A 15534-nucleotide genomic window follows, 5' to 3' on the forward strand; every position below is an offset into this window, starting at 1 on the left:
GTTATGAGAAATATGGTTTTTAAAAGTCTATGAGCAAACTTGTTGGTAGGTACTAAGCTTCAGATATTATGGATTCCACTGGAAGGAAGTGTGTTTGTTTACACTTCTTTCATGGGGCTACAGAGCGCTAGTCGATAGCATTGTATCCATTGTATTTTATCTTTCCTTGTTTAATAGGTCTCTATTTGCTTTATTTCAGGCTCTCCTCGGAAATTCACAGAAACGCGACATATTATGAAGAGTTCAATAGAACGCATGGAAACAAAATACGGCGCAGTATTTGACGGCTGAAAAATACATGAAGCGTCGGTGGTGAATACTACAAACGATTAACATTACAAATTAATCAAATAATGAATATTACAACCTAAAAGTAAGCTAAAAGAAAATATATAATTATTACCTATGTATGTAACTATTCCTTACTATATATTTGATATTCAGATTTTCACGACTTGTATTTTATTGACACTGGAGTTTGGTTAAAGTATTGGTGTAAAATTGTGGTTAACAAAGATTTCCCATGATACCTACTCCATTTTCACCAAGTACCTATAATCATTTATGTACGGTTAAATATATTATATTAATACTTTAGCATAGAAAAGAAACTAACTAGTCTCATGATTAATTAATTTAATGTATAGTTAGTAGTGATATCATGCGTGCCTATAATATATTAATAAGCTTCATTTCGTCTTAAAGCATTAAAAAGTTTATATTTTTTTATTGTAAGTTATTATTTACAAACAGTTGAATCGAATCGAATACCAATAGTAAAGTACAAGCTGAGTTTCTTTGAGTACCGTTCAGGTACACAAATGAAACCACAGTCCAGAGCTGAAATCAGTACAACGAAACGTCTTATGTATTATATATCGAGCTATTTACTAAGTACTTACATGTTTAAGTAACAATAAAGGCAATAAAACAAAAGTACAATACTTTCAAAACATAGTATTCATTGTTTATTTTAATATTAAACTACGATTCACTAAAACGGTGGTGCTTGTATATAGATGTCTTAGATTTGCTTCACAACTATACTACATAGGGAAGTGCTAACTAAACTTTAATTGTTACGGTACATAATATTATATCTACCAGACTGCACCTACCTATGTAGGTACTTTCATTAACATAGAAGAAAATTATGAAATTGAATGTTAAACGAGTAGCTAATCAATAAAATTATAATAAGAGATAAGCGACGTCTTACCTCGTTGAAATTGCCTTATAATAAGTACCAGTGAACACAAACTCATGCTAAGTACATACCTACATAATTATTGTAACAAATAACTGTTGTAAAATGTATTTATTGGTTATTATTACATGCATTAGACATTAGAGCGAGTTTTATTTTAATTCCCTAAAATAAGTAGATAACACTAAGGTAAGCAACATTTTGTGGTAAAATAATTAAGTAAGTTAGTATAAAATAAATACAATAACAATATTCTTCCAGAATCTTAGCCCTCTTCGGTAAAGGTGGGACAGTTAGGTGATTACTTATCTATGTAGGTATTTTATCCCTGAAATATTAATACCCAGCCTAAAATATTTCATATAAGTACTTAAGTACCTACATAAAATACCTACATACATAGGCCCCATATAGCCTACAATACTACGACGCGTGTTTTGAAACTATACAAGGCCAGAACGCACCCATAGTGTACTAGCACTGTATAGTTTCAAGTGAAAAATAATAATATTTTACTTGAAAATATACACGATTTGTGCGTACTAATCGCGTATACTTTCAAGTTGGGATTTACTGAATCGTTCTTGAAAATATACATTGCTATTACGCACATTGCTTGATTGGCGAACTTGTCGCATATAATTTATACCTACATGCTGATTCTAATTTACTGAACTATTTCGGTAAATGTAAATGACTACAATTGACTTGTTCACCTATAGAATGTTAATAAATAAAGATAAACTACAAGCTCTAATTTAATTGATAAATTGATATTTATAGCAATTATACTTGCAAGTAAGAATACGAATATCTTATTATTTATATGAATTAAGAGTAATACCTACTTCATTCCTGAACGGAAAAGACTAGCTTAATGACGCCGTCGGCAATATTAAAGTGCATTTAACAGCGCATCAATATATTATTATAACCAACTAAAAATGTAAATTTTGATCAAATTCGAAATTAAATGGTTTTAAAAAATTGGGGTCATTTGGTGTTGACTTTTTGCTACTTGGACTTATTCATTGCTCGTGAGTGTAGTAGGTATTACCCTATAGACCTATTACAGACGTATTTTTCATCAAGTTTTGAATTCACCGTAATTGTCTTTTATGAATTGTTCTACACCCTCTTCTGAGATCATTTTTACTATTTAACAACAATTCTACAGTTTAATATCAATTTACTTTCTAACTGTGCGGTGTAAACAAAAAAACACGTTACGAAAACAATGCCAAGTGCGGAATGATGATGCAATGTTTAGAAAGCAATAGACTTATTACTATTTTGTATGAAAGAAAGAGAGAGCAACAATTCAAAAGGGCTACCTGATAACTAATCACGTATAGTTTCAAGTGCTCGCATTGCCGCTTGGCACTTGAAAATATACACGATTAGTACGCAGTGGTAACTGCTGCAGTATATTTTCAAGCCATAATTTTGGCCCAACTTACTTGAAAATATACGCGATTAGTGCGTAATGGCCTTGTATACTTTCAAGTAAATCATAGCACCATTTTAATTTGAAAATATACGCGAGCAGTCCCAACCTCTACGTTCTGGCCTTGTATAGTTTCAAAACACGCTACTACGACAACATAGGTACTTTTAAAATAATATGAACTAACTACTTAATTTAAACATCTATGAGCTTTCGACCACCTTAGCGCCTCAATGATTATTTTTTGAGATATGACGTGGTTTCGAGACATGGCGTCAGTCATCACCAGATCTTCCAAACCTCAAGTGCCCGTAGTCATCAAAGTTGATGTCTTCATCAGCTCGGATGACTCGATTGCGGATGATCCCGTAGTCTCGGTAGTGGCGCACTCGGGGACGCAGGTCGTCCTCGTCATCAGACGGCGCCAGGCCTCGCACCCCAACACCATCACATCTTCGAAGACACAAAACCAATGCCATGGTCAGTGTCAAAATCACCACACTTAAAACTCGCATGTTGGCTGTCTGGCTGGATTGCGTTTGCCTTAAAAAAGTAATTAGGTGTTTTAAAAGGGTCGGCGTTAGTTAGCATTATTATTACCTAAATAAACAACAATCAATATTAGTAAAAAAAACTCACCTGATATCTATCTGCAAAGGAATCTTCTTCTACAATGGTGCAGTTCAAATAATTCCTGTCCTTTTATACTCAACGGCAAATCTTCATGAAAACAACCCCCTTTTTAATATTCCCCTCGTAGCTGCCTGTCGAAGTCGAGTTACTACGAAATTGACATATTTCAATTATTCAATGTTCAACATACCTAATCCTGTTATCTCCGAGAAAGAAATTATTTTTATCATTTTCCATAAAATAACAACAACAACCGACGACGGTAATCCCTCATCCGATGAAAATAACTCTAATTTACATGGATTGCAGGAAATATGCCGCTTATAAAAACCTAATTTACTCTCGCCCATAGACAACATTTAAAAAGTAAACTTGGCGCCTTTTTGCTTTTATAATTAAATTAGATAGTTTGAATTTTGTACATAAACTTGCATAAGTAGATTTATATTTAATCTACTTTATGTTTACTCATTTGTTTTGTAATCGGATAGGAACATTAGGAAAATAGTTTAACTTGACACAATGGGAGTTAGTACAACTGAATTCGAATCATTTGAGCAACAGTTTCTGGAATTAGTTGGGGAATTTCAATCCATAACCGTAAGTTATGTTTTTGCTACCTATCTCAGAGAACCTACCTATAACTACAACCCACCTATGTACCTACATCTATAATCGTCCACCCTGCAACCTGCCAGGTAACCATTGGCTAGGTAGTCGGTACTGCATGTTCTGTTACTGGTGGTTCAGTCTTGTTTTGAGTACCTATGTAACATAATGTACGTAAGTACGACAATGTAGGTGATCTACTTTAAAACGTAAATTAAGGTATAAGTACATACCTAACAATTAAAAATTAATAAAAAAAAATAATCTTACTCTTGTGAGTACTGAATAAAAATTCTTACAGAGCTGTAGCTGATGGCGGTAATGTAGCTTAATAATTTTCCATCCATACCATACCCCATACTACTCATATACCTACCTAAGCCAATGTAAAAAACTGGACAATGTAACTCACCGAGCTCCTCAATCCCATACCTAGACATCAGAAGGTCGTCTCCGCGAGTCCCTCCGTTCAGAATCCAGCCGCGCGGAGGCAGCGGAGGCGGCGCGCGCGGCGGCCGAGCGCTCCGCGGCGGAGGCCCGCGCTGCTGCCGCCGCCGCCGCCGCCGGCGCCACGCAGGCTACGGCCGCCCTCGCCAGGGCACATGATGAACTCACTGCTGTGAAGATGCAGGCGGAGCTTGCTGTAAGGAAGATGTTGATATTATTGTAACCCTCTATCCATATCTATCCGTATATGTCCAGGCGGGTGAACAGTTTCAGGCTATATCCATAAATGACTACCTAAGCATACGAAATACAAGCATGTTGAGAAAGTGGTGTTGTAGATATAAATATAACTGTTACACAGAATCATCAACCGACGATTGTCGGTTTTTATTCTAAAACGACCATCTACGCGCGTTGGATAAGCAAATCCATTCGCAATTTATTATGTATTTATCGATGTAAAATTAATCCCACCCTATGCTCCCGTTTCACCAAGGTCCGCCAAAGGAGTCTCCTAGAAGAGCGTTGCTCGGAGCTAAGCACGCAACTAGCCGTGTGCGAGCGAGAGGTGCAACAGCTGCGGCCGCTGCAGGCGTCGCACGCCGCGCTGCAGCGGCAGTACCAGGAGTTGCAGGAACGCATCCGCGCGGCTACTGATGTTGCTAAGACGTGAGCATTCAATAATAAAATTTACAATACAGTACAAACTGACACTAATCTCTATCAGACTTTTCGGTGGAGGAGAAACTGTGAATTTTTTTGCGCGAAGCTATTTTACTTTCTGTTGGACTGACGGCGCAGTATCATAATGATCATCAGCCATCATCCACAAGCCAACTTCCACTGCTGGATATAATAGGTCCTCCCAAGGAACGAAACAATGACTAGGTACAGGCTAGCTGTCTAGCTGGAATCATCATCAGCCGTCTCAAGCTACTGTCGTTCGAAGCTCTAATCTCCAATCGAGATAATTTTGGTCCATCAGTTATCGGTACTTAGAAATAGGTATGTATATATTGTATTATATTATTATATGTGCCTATTAAGCACTAAGTCTCTCTACATTTTCCCCGACAGTGAAGCCTCCCGCCTGGAGAGCGAGCTCCGTCGCGTGGAGCGCTGCGCGGGCGGCGGCGCGGAGGTGCGCGAGCGGGCACGTCTCGCCGCCTCGGCGCACGCGCGGGAGCGCCGGCTGGCGGCCGCCGAGCTGCAACATACTACGAGGGAGCTGGCGGCTGCTAATGGTGGGTGCGAGTGTCTGGTTTAAGCACTATAAGTTTCTATACATACAGCAAGCATCCCGCCTGGAGAGCGAGCTGCGCCGCGTGGAGCGCTGCGCGGGCGGCGGCGCGGAGGTGCGCGAGCGCGCCCGTCTCGCTGCCTCGGCGCACGCGCGGGACTGACCGCCGCTGAGCTGCAGCATACTACGAGGTAGCTGGCTGCTGCTAATGGTAGTAGGTGTTCATGTTCATGTCTGGTTTAAGCATTATAAGTAACTCTAAAAGGTGGGCACCTGAAGCGAACACGTCCGGTGGCCTGCGCATAAAAGTATACAGGCGGAGTTTCTAAAATAGCGATCTCAAGCTCACATGCTGCTCAAGCACATCCACATAAACACCACTGCTACACAAATCACACACAACACGTCCCCAGATTTATAACAGATGTAGCTGGTCCCTTCATCATCAGGGATCGCAATTTTAAAAACTCCGCCTGTATACTTTTAGGCGCAGGTTACCGTCCATGGACATGATTTGTGTAAGTTGTAGCTGTCTATTTCCTGCATTAGGCTCGTATGTAACTATTCTGCCAATAGTGATGTCGCAGGCAACTGGTTTAATATCCTGTTTGATTGAACCACTAGCCCGTTCATTGGATGGCGCTGTTCAGTTGTATGACTAGGCCGAACGTTGATTGTACAAGCGTCACAAAACGTTCAACTATTTAGCTGACTTAAAATCAGTCAGGTGGTGAATAAAACAAATATGGCGTCTAACAGCTAACAGCTGACACAAAAAGCACCTATATTGTTAGTTTTTTGCAAATAAATTAGCTTTAAAGTGCGTTATTTGTGTTAAAATAGTGTGACAACATGGATTTACCTATTATTACGCCGCGGGCGGATAGTTTCAAAGAAAAAAAGTGGCAAAACTGGATAATAATGAACAACAATATGAAGGTACGTTTATTGTTATTGTTTAGTTAATTTGTGAGATATGAGCTTTGTAACATAGTATTTTTGTTGACTCTTGTCTGGTAATGTTCACCCTAACCAGACATTACAAAGTTGCTATACTATATCCCATTCAACGACTTCGCTGAATGACGTTCAGTCAAGACGTCGAACGTTACAATCAACGACTTGACGAGTTGTCCATTAGTCATACAACTGAATACCGCCATCCAATGAACGGGCTAGTGGTTCAATCAAACAAGAGATTAAACCAGTTGCCTGCGACAGTGACATATGGACACCACTATCGATACCTGTGATGTGAAGTCCACCGTTGTAAGACCTATACTTACTTAGTAGTTAATTATTTACTTAGGTAATATTTTTACGCACATTACAGAAGCTAAACTTATTATTTTCAGCGGAAATAGCTCGTCTAAACGTGCTCATAACAGACCTGCAACGCAACTCCTCCACCGATTACTCTACCACCGCGAAGACTATATCCAACACTGATGCAGAAGCTTTAGCCGAGGCCCGGGCTGCCCTGGAAACGGAGCGGGCGGGGGCGGCGCGGCTGGAGCAGGCCCTGGCAGTGGCTCTCAAAGACAATGCGGCTCTGGCAGTCAAGATACATGCTGAGGACGTGGCCCCGGCCTCGGGGCAGCCGCCCTCGCCTAAGGATGACCGCAGTGTTAACATAAGTGCCGTTGATTCGTTTTTAGCTGATTGATAAGATAGTTTAAGTGCAATTAACTAGTAGTTATTAATTAAGTACTACTTACTTACCTAAGTATAAAGTACTTTATTTATATGCCATGCAGATATACCTAGATGCAAAGAGTTGCATTACTTGTTGAGTTATTGCTATATTTTCCGTAAGTACCTACCTATGTCTTTGAAATTCCTTTGTAAGTGCAGTTACGTACAGTAGGTACCTACCTATCATATACTTGTTTAAATATACTTTATGTATGACAAAAAATAAATGCATTCATTAGATGAGATGTGTCATTAACTAAAGTACCTACCTATACAGTATATTGTACTTATTCCTATTGAGTGCTAGTTACGGTCGTGCATAATCCGAAGTTGCGAAGTAGCAGACTTCACTTTGCGGTTTGTTTGTTTAGTGAGTGATAAATATATCTAAATTCAGACAAACCGTCATCTCTTTTCACACAAACACAATGTGGGAGTAAAGAGCCTTACGTATCACCTCGCTTTTTATGACTAAACTGGTTTTGAATGGCAGACGCAACATTGCTTTATGACAACATCGCGGTCAAACGTGTTGGGATATGGTGAGCGCATGTGCCGATGGCTTCATGAACTCCTAACAGTACAGACAGACACACAGGTCGAGATAACGAGGTGGTGGAGGCTCCACACAGGCACCGCCAGAGGCTAGCATTGTGCTAAAACACGTTCCTAGGAATGCAGCGAGCGAGCGCCGCGCCGTCGACCCGTCACGCCGATCGCATCTCATGATGCCCAAGATATTCAGACTGCACGCCAATATTTCTGCATCTATTCCTTTGTTACCTAAGTGTACCTACCAAGCTATGATATACTTATTAATAACTTATTTAAAACCTCTACATCCGTCTGAATATCATGTCAAGAAATTATAAAACACGAAACAAAACAATCGAAAACATTGCGTAAAGCTGCAATTTCCTCATTATTTGGCGGTCAGCTTAATAGGTACTTCAGGGTGTTGTGGGTGCTAGGCTGAGCACGGTCAGTGACGATTTTCGCAAGGCTTTGCCCCACCTGCGGCTGCGTAGGCGCCGCCGCCGCCGCGCCGCTCTGCCGCTCAGTTGCACTATACCAAGCGCGGGTCGCGCGCGCCGCGAGTCTTCCGCAATACAAACTATGTGCATCCAACAAGAACGATCTGTGATATAGTGTTAAGTTACGTGCAATTTAAGACTTATGTGAATTTGATAACTGACAGGTAACGGCTGAAGTGGAGTTACATGATAGCTTGTTACTGACTAGGTACCTCAGTTGGTACTTTACGTGCCTTATAGGAACTTAGATTCGCAATAAGTGGAACCTGCCCTACTATTTATCAACTGATTCGTGAGTTCGATAAACTTAAATGTTGAACACCCAAGTAGTAGTTAGTAGGTAGTAAAATTTCCATCCTTGCATACATTTTCAACCTTATAGGATTTATCTTTCTGGGAGGATTCAGGAAAATTTGTGAAAGTGTCTTAAGGTTTCTAAGTAGGTAGGTAGTAAAGGTAATATGACCGCAAATAAGCATAATCTTTAGCGAGAGGACTGCAGATTGTTCTACCGTCGCCGTAAAGACATTGCTCTACCTTCTAGAGAAAGTTTTAAATGTAACACAAAGTTTAACCACAACAATAAAATAATTTACTTACGCTTGCGTGCATGGCATGGAAAACTTTCGGTAACTTTCATTGCATGTGAACTGGAGATAGAATTTGCATGAAATTCACGTATCTATACCAGGGATAATGGGAAGGCAATGGAAATATTAGAGATAGTTATCACGAAGACAACATTCAAGTCCCAAAGCCAGTTTCTTCGAAAAGGACAAGACTTTTTAGCCGAAGAACGTTTATTTTTCCATATCGGACAGATCCAAAAAGGCTAGTCCGCCGACGCGCTGTTGATACAGTGAGTCAGACGCAGCCTGTGTCACAAGGACGGTGAGCTCAATGATGTAAATACAAATATGCGAATCCAATACATAGGTAGTTGTACATAAGGCACTAACAACATAAATTACACCCACACGACATTGTGACAAGAATAGAAGCCCGGACATCAGTCATGCCTTAATTATTCATGCCCTAGGAATGAAACTGCCCGGTAGAGGTAAATCTGGTGCCTTAACTATTCATCAGGCAGCTTAAGTGATATCTAAAGTTCAGATTACGCATGGGAAATTATGTTTGCGTTTAATGTGTCTTAGCAACCTCAGCTTATAACCAAAGTACTTAAATACATAATTCGATCGTACAGAAGGTTGTTAAGATACCATGTACGGCAAAAGGAAACCATCTGTCTTGTGCAATGGTAGGAATGAAATGCTTAGCTCATTAAGGTTCGTAGAGTATGTTACAAAACCTCTAAAATCAATTTGTGTTTCAGAACAATGGTGCGCTCAATAATTTTGTATAGCTGTTTTATAGCTACAATCGCACCAACACTTGTACGATGGTACGTATCTCATAAAATGTACTACTAAGTTATTTACATTTACTTTGTTACGGTTCCAACATTCTTTCGTCGCACCCACAGTTAAGCCCACACATGTAGCTAACTGCTGTTAGCCGCTATTTTTGCACCTACTGAAAACGGAGTTATACATATTTTATAAATTTCCGATTAACTTTTCATTAAGCCCTTTTAAAACATATTCAACCGTTTTAAGCTTAATTCAAAGCTGATAAGAGAACGGATTAACATTCAAGTTACCTAACTAGTAGATTTTCTGTCACCTCGATAGTTACAGTAAACTGACCATCCATCTCCTTACAGCGTATCCGTGGTGGGTCCGCGCATCCTGCGGCCCTACTCCCCGTACCGCGTGGCGGTGGCGGGCGGGCCGCGGGCGCAGAGCCTGTATGTGGCCATCGAGGGACGCCGTGCCAACGGGGAGCAGTTCCAGCAGGGACGGGAGGTCCAGGTGCAGCCTGGCAGCTCAAGGCTTGTGGATCTTGATGTAAGGACTCTTAATATTCCATTGTATACTAGAGAATCAGTATGCCCTTATTTTCGCGGCTCACTGCGCCATGCAACGTGGTACTGATGGACCTATTTTACCGCTGCCAGAACTTTCATGGTTATCAGCCAATAATCGTCCACTACTTAAAGTCCTCCTAATGATTGCTTCAAAGATGCAATTCACATTAACTACATAGCATTTATAACAAACTGAGTTCTTGAAAGATGCAATTCACAGTAGATAGCATCTAAAACAAACTGATTTTGCAGGTGGGTGAACCGGGTCCAGGCCAGTACTCCCTGGTGGCGTCGTCCACGTCAGGTCCTCACTTCGCCTCGTCAGCGCCTCTGATCTACCAAGCGCGCAGTTTCTGCGTGTTCATACAGACAGACAAGCGCGTCTACCAGCCTCAGGACACCATCTACTTCAGGGTCATCGCCTTGGATAAGTACGTGTTGCCTTTACCAGATCGAATTCTTATAACTGAACTATAGTTACTGATCTCGATGGATCCGATTTGAGGTTGTTGAGTTTCCGAAAGGCTGCTGTATTGGTTATGTTGATATTTTAGATCACGATAATCTTGAGCTATACGCACATAATTTAGGCCAAAGTCCAAAAGATAGGGTTTGAAAAATAATGTGATACTACAAACAAACAGTACCATCAATCATATGCATATTTGGGGTCCAATACTCCATATTTAGAACTTCGAAATGAGCCCCATTTCCACAAAGTCCGCAAGAGTAAATATTTAAGTTAAGCTAGTTCGGAGGCGTAAAAGAGCACGCATCGATATGGAACTTTCGTTTTCGTTACCGGCGGCGGCACAAAGCGTCGTGCGCATGAGATTACGTTTGATTACGGCATCGTAGGCTGGTTGTTGACCTGCCTGAGTACTGACAAACTGTGGCTCAATAGCTACAGGTTCTAGCCATGCATTGTACGCGTCAAGTGTCTATTTGGCGCGCACTTTAAATTTGACCAATATTTTTCAGAGTACTACTATTGTTTATTTCGTAGCTCTCCATTATGTACGCTCGTTAGGTTGGTATTGAGTTGATCAAATAATTTTAAACAAAAGATACGTATATAATCTATAAATTTCGTTGATTGGGGCTACGATGCCAACGTTATAACATTCTTTTCTAGTAAAAAATCATCATCATCATATTCGTTATCACAAGCAACCCGTCAGGTCCCCACAGCCGGGGCACAGGTCTTCCTTCCTAGGTTATAACTGTAAACTAAACTGAACTCCTTCCAGGTACCTGCTAGGTCTATCCGGTGTGGTAGACGTGACGGTGCGGGCGGCGGGCGGCGCGGCGGTGCGGCAGTGGGCGGGGCTCGCTCTGGACCGCGGCCTGCTGGCTCTGGAGTTACCTCTGGCCGACCAGCCCGCGCTGGGGCAGTGGACCATTGAGGTAAGAGGTTGAGAGGTAAGCACTGGGGCAGTGGACCATTGAGGTAAGGACTTGAGGGTGGACCATAGAGGTAAGGACTTGAGAGCTGACCAGCCGGCACTGGGGCAGTGGACCATAGAGGTAAGGGGTTGAGAGGTAAGCACTGGGCAGTGGACCATTGAGGTAAGGACTTGAGAGGTAAGCATTGGGCAGTGGACCATTGAGGTAAGGGGTTGAGAGGTAGCCAGCCCGCACTGGGGCAGTGGACCATTGAGGTAAGGAGTTGAGTTAAATTGGTCTGTGATGCCAAAAAGTAAACATTAATATTGTGTACCTCTGCTACAAATAAATAGAAAATATTATCTTTTTTCCTTCATGAAGTTGTGAAACCTGTAAACAATCATCCAACTAACCTGTGCGAGTGTGTTCCAGACATTTATATCACTCAATAACGGTGAGATCGACTATATTATGATATACTTTTCGCCGTGAAGCAATATAAACGGTCAAATTATTCAAATTCAAAATAGTTTTTCCAAAATAAGGACCAATAAACATCGTGCGCAAGCGCAAATCACAACAACTTTGACACTTAAACGACATAAGTCAAGTTGACGCGCAAACATCATCACAGAATATGACAATTTCCAATCAGTGTTGCCATATAAAATAAATATTTCTGACTGAAACGTTACGTTATACGAAAAAATATAACTGCTGGAAAAATATTGCTGATGTCATATGATTAATAATAGAACACCTTATACAAAATGAGTTTTTTCGGAAATATCACCTTTAGAAGGAAGAATAGATCACAGTCTGAGTCCCATGAAACTGATGAGGACAGTAACCCTTCAAAAAATAATACGTATGCGTCAATTAATAGCATGCCAGAACTATCGGATGAAGAAAATGAAGAAATGAAAGACCTAAAATCTGAAGTAATAAAACTAAAAAATGAACTAAAAGTGGCCCATAACGAGATCGCTAATCTTAACTTAGAAATAGAACAGATGAAGAGTCAAATGAATGATATGAGCAGAAAAAATATTATATGTAGAAAGGTAACAGAAAGCCTTAAAAATAATTGCGTGACGCCGAAAAAGAAGAAAGGAAAGGGAAGAAAGTCACAGCTAGAAAATATACCCAATAGCTCCAATAATACAAATTATATTTCACACAGTGATTCAGAACAACCTGCACATATTGTACAAGATAACAGTAAAAAAATCATGAATACACTACAGCACGGAAATACAGTACTACCCACACAAGTAAAACCTCGGAATAAGCTATGTATTATGAGTTGTTATAAGAGAAATGCGGTACTGGATATCGCTGAGACTATTTTCAACGGAGGCGATTATCAGATCATGCACTACCTAACACCAAATGCTGGAATAAGAGAACAACTAAAATGCATAAATGAGAAGCTGACTGATTTTACATACCAGGACTACTGTATCATAATGATAGGTGAGGAAGACTTCACGAAAACAAATAACTATCATGAATTAATTAAGTATTTAAGAGCTACGATACAAAATATAAGTCATACAAATGTTATACTATGTACACCGACATATAACTGCGGAAGACATCAAACCATGTACAATTGGAGGGTTGAAATATTCAATAATCTACTTTACTCTGATGTGGAGAGTCATGGATATGCGTATTTCTTCGACTCAAATGCTAATCTTACGTATGACAACTACATGTTTTCAAAGTATGGAGGATATCTAAATAATAGAGGCATGAGAACTGTACTGACGACGCTAAATCAAGAACTTAACTCATTGAAGAAACAAAATGTTATACAAAACAACAGCGTAACAAAAAATATACAGAATAATTCAACCAAAGAAGATAACCAAAAGCCCACGCAATCAGTAAATAATAATTCTAATCTTTTTCGTGTTTAACCATATCAATATACTCCATCAAAATATCGCTGGCCTCCTTAAAAAAACTGATAGCTTAACAGTTCACTTGGAAGATTTAACATCACAACAACAAACAATAGATATACTATGTGTCACAGAACACTTTATGACTGCGGGACATGAGGATCTACTGACAATACCCAACTACCAATTAGCAACACACTATTCTCGAGAAACCCAAAAACGAGGTGGATCATGTATTTTGGTCCGGACTGGACACCAATATAAAGAAATAAAGGATATTTCCAAACTGTCTATCACTGGAATATTTGAATGTTGTGCCATAGACCTAATTAATTTAGATACCATAATTATATGTATTTATAGAGTACCAAAAACAAAAAATGTTGCAAAACATCTTGCAACATTTTTTGAAAAAATTGAGGATTTACTGAGAATTTGTATGCGTATAAATAAGAAAAACACAATCTTATGCGGAGACTTCAATATCGACATCCTAAAAAACAATCGCCTAACTCAGCAATTTCAAAACCTACTACACAGCTTCAACCTTGTCCTAGAAATAAGAGAACCCACTAGACTGAAAAGCAAAACGTGCATCGATAATTTCGCCCATAACGCTGGGAAAAAATGCAAGAGTAAGGTAGTAGAGTACGGTTTGTCTGACCATACATACCCAAATACTTAGAGTACCTGTAAAAAAAACCTGTACTATACAATCATGGACCGTAGAAAAAAGAGATTTCAGTCGAGAAAACCTACTCAAATTTAAATCTAGCATAAGTAGTTTAAGTTTCTCAGACGTTTATGAAACTGATGACGTCAATGATGCTTACAACCGATTCCTAGAGACATTCACATTAATATATAATCTCTGCTTTCCGCTAATCAACAAGACTATAAAATCTGAACACAAACCCAAATGGGTATCCAAAGGAATAAAAGTATGCAGCCGAAGGCAACGTGAATCATTATGGAATTATAGGAAAAATCCAACCACTGACAATAAAGCACTTTTTAAACAATACTCGAAGAGATTCAAAAAAATTACGAAATTGACACAAAGAGCACAAAACAATAACTATATTAATAATTCGGATAACAAAACCAAAGCCAGCTGGAATATTATAAAAAGTGCTAAAAATACCTGTCCAAACGAATCAATTACTAAAATTAATACAAATAATTGTACTATCACCGATCCTTCAGAAATCGCAAATGCGTTTAATAATTATTTTATCGACCAGACTCAAGAAACTGAAAGTCAAAATAACAATATTCCTCCAAGAACAGGCTCAGTAGTTGATAACTGCCTACATTCAATGTTCATGTTGCCAACAACACCAGAGGAAATCCACAAGGCTATTCAGTCCCTAAAAAATAAAAATAGTGTAGGGTACGATAAAATTCATACAAAAGCAATCAAGTTGGTTTCCACAGAAATTTCAGGCCATCTTAGCCACATTATGAATTTATGTATCGACAACGGCATATACCCAGAAAAGCTTAAACCTGTAATTGTTAAGCCAATTTTTAAGAAAGAGGATAGTCATAGCATGAAATATTACCGACCAATAGCTAAAATATCTATTTTCTCTAAAGTTTTTGAAACAATTATCTACAGGGCGCTATTATCCTACCTCAATAAATATAGTATCCTAATAGAAGAACAAAAGGGATTCCGAAAAGAAAAAACTATAAACTCTGCAGTGTATGACCTACTCAAGGATATATTGACATGCATGGATGAAAATAGGCCAATATGTGCTATATACATGGACATGACAAAAGCGTTCGACTTTGTAGATCATAAAATTCTATTGAATAAATTAAATTCCTACGGTATCCGAGGCAATGTTCTCAGTCTCTTAGAATCTTACCTGAGCAACCGGAAACAGACAACGGAAATAACAAGAGTCTGCCCAACAGCCAAAAAAGAAATAAAATATATGTCCGACTCTAGAGAAATTACGAGCGGTGTACCTCAAGGTAGTGTATT

At 39.4% G+C, this 15534-nt stretch overlaps 3 protein-coding genes across 10 annotated transcripts in view; all 3 read left to right on the forward strand.

Moving 5' to 3' along the window:
• The window catches only part of LOC105385915 (tensin-2), an 89245-nt gene extending 87895 nt beyond the window's left edge, over positions 1 to 1350 (forward strand). For all 8 annotated transcript variants that reach the window (XM_048627411.1, XM_048627421.1, XM_048627427.1 and 5 more), the window contains one exon: positions 200 to 1350. In XM_048627411.1, the coding sequence (XP_048483368.1) occupies positions 200 to 238 (39 nt within the window). In that variant the 3' untranslated portion in view covers positions 239 to 1350. The remainder of the gene's footprint in view (positions 1 to 199) is intronic.
• Positions 1351 to 3103: 1753 nt separating this feature from the next.
• LOC125488458 (nuclease SbcCD subunit C-like) lies at positions 3104 to 7328 on the forward strand. Its single transcript, XM_038120896.2, has 5 exons — positions 3104 to 3887; positions 4333 to 4539; positions 4840 to 5012; positions 5421 to 5587; positions 6939 to 7328. The coding sequence occupies exons 1-5, from the start codon at positions 3810 to 3812 to the stop codon at positions 7247 to 7249; spliced, it is 936 nt and encodes a 311-aa protein (XP_037976824.2). The 5' UTR covers positions 3104 to 3809; the 3' UTR covers positions 7250 to 7328.
• A 992-nt stretch (positions 7329 to 8320) lies between these two features.
• LOC119694481 (C3 and PZP-like alpha-2-macroglobulin domain-containing protein 8) overlaps positions 8321 to 15534 on the forward strand; it is a 31826-nt gene continuing 24612 nt past the window's right edge. The window contains exons 1-5 of the mRNA XM_048628732.1: positions 8321 to 8476; positions 9649 to 9717; positions 10039 to 10222; positions 10495 to 10673; positions 11493 to 11649. Of these exons, the coding sequence (XP_048484689.1) occupies positions 9653 to 9717; positions 10039 to 10222; positions 10495 to 10673; positions 11493 to 11649 (585 nt within the window). The 5' untranslated portion in view covers positions 8321 to 8476; positions 9649 to 9652. The remainder of the gene's footprint in view (positions 8477 to 9648; positions 9718 to 10038; positions 10223 to 10494; positions 10674 to 11492; positions 11650 to 15534) is intronic.

This window comes from Plutella xylostella, chromosome 4 (assembly GCF_932276165.1).
Source record: "Plutella xylostella chromosome 4, ilPluXylo3.1, whole genome shotgun sequence".
NCBI classification, from domain to species: Eukaryota; Metazoa; Arthropoda; class Insecta; order Lepidoptera; family Plutellidae; genus Plutella; species Plutella xylostella.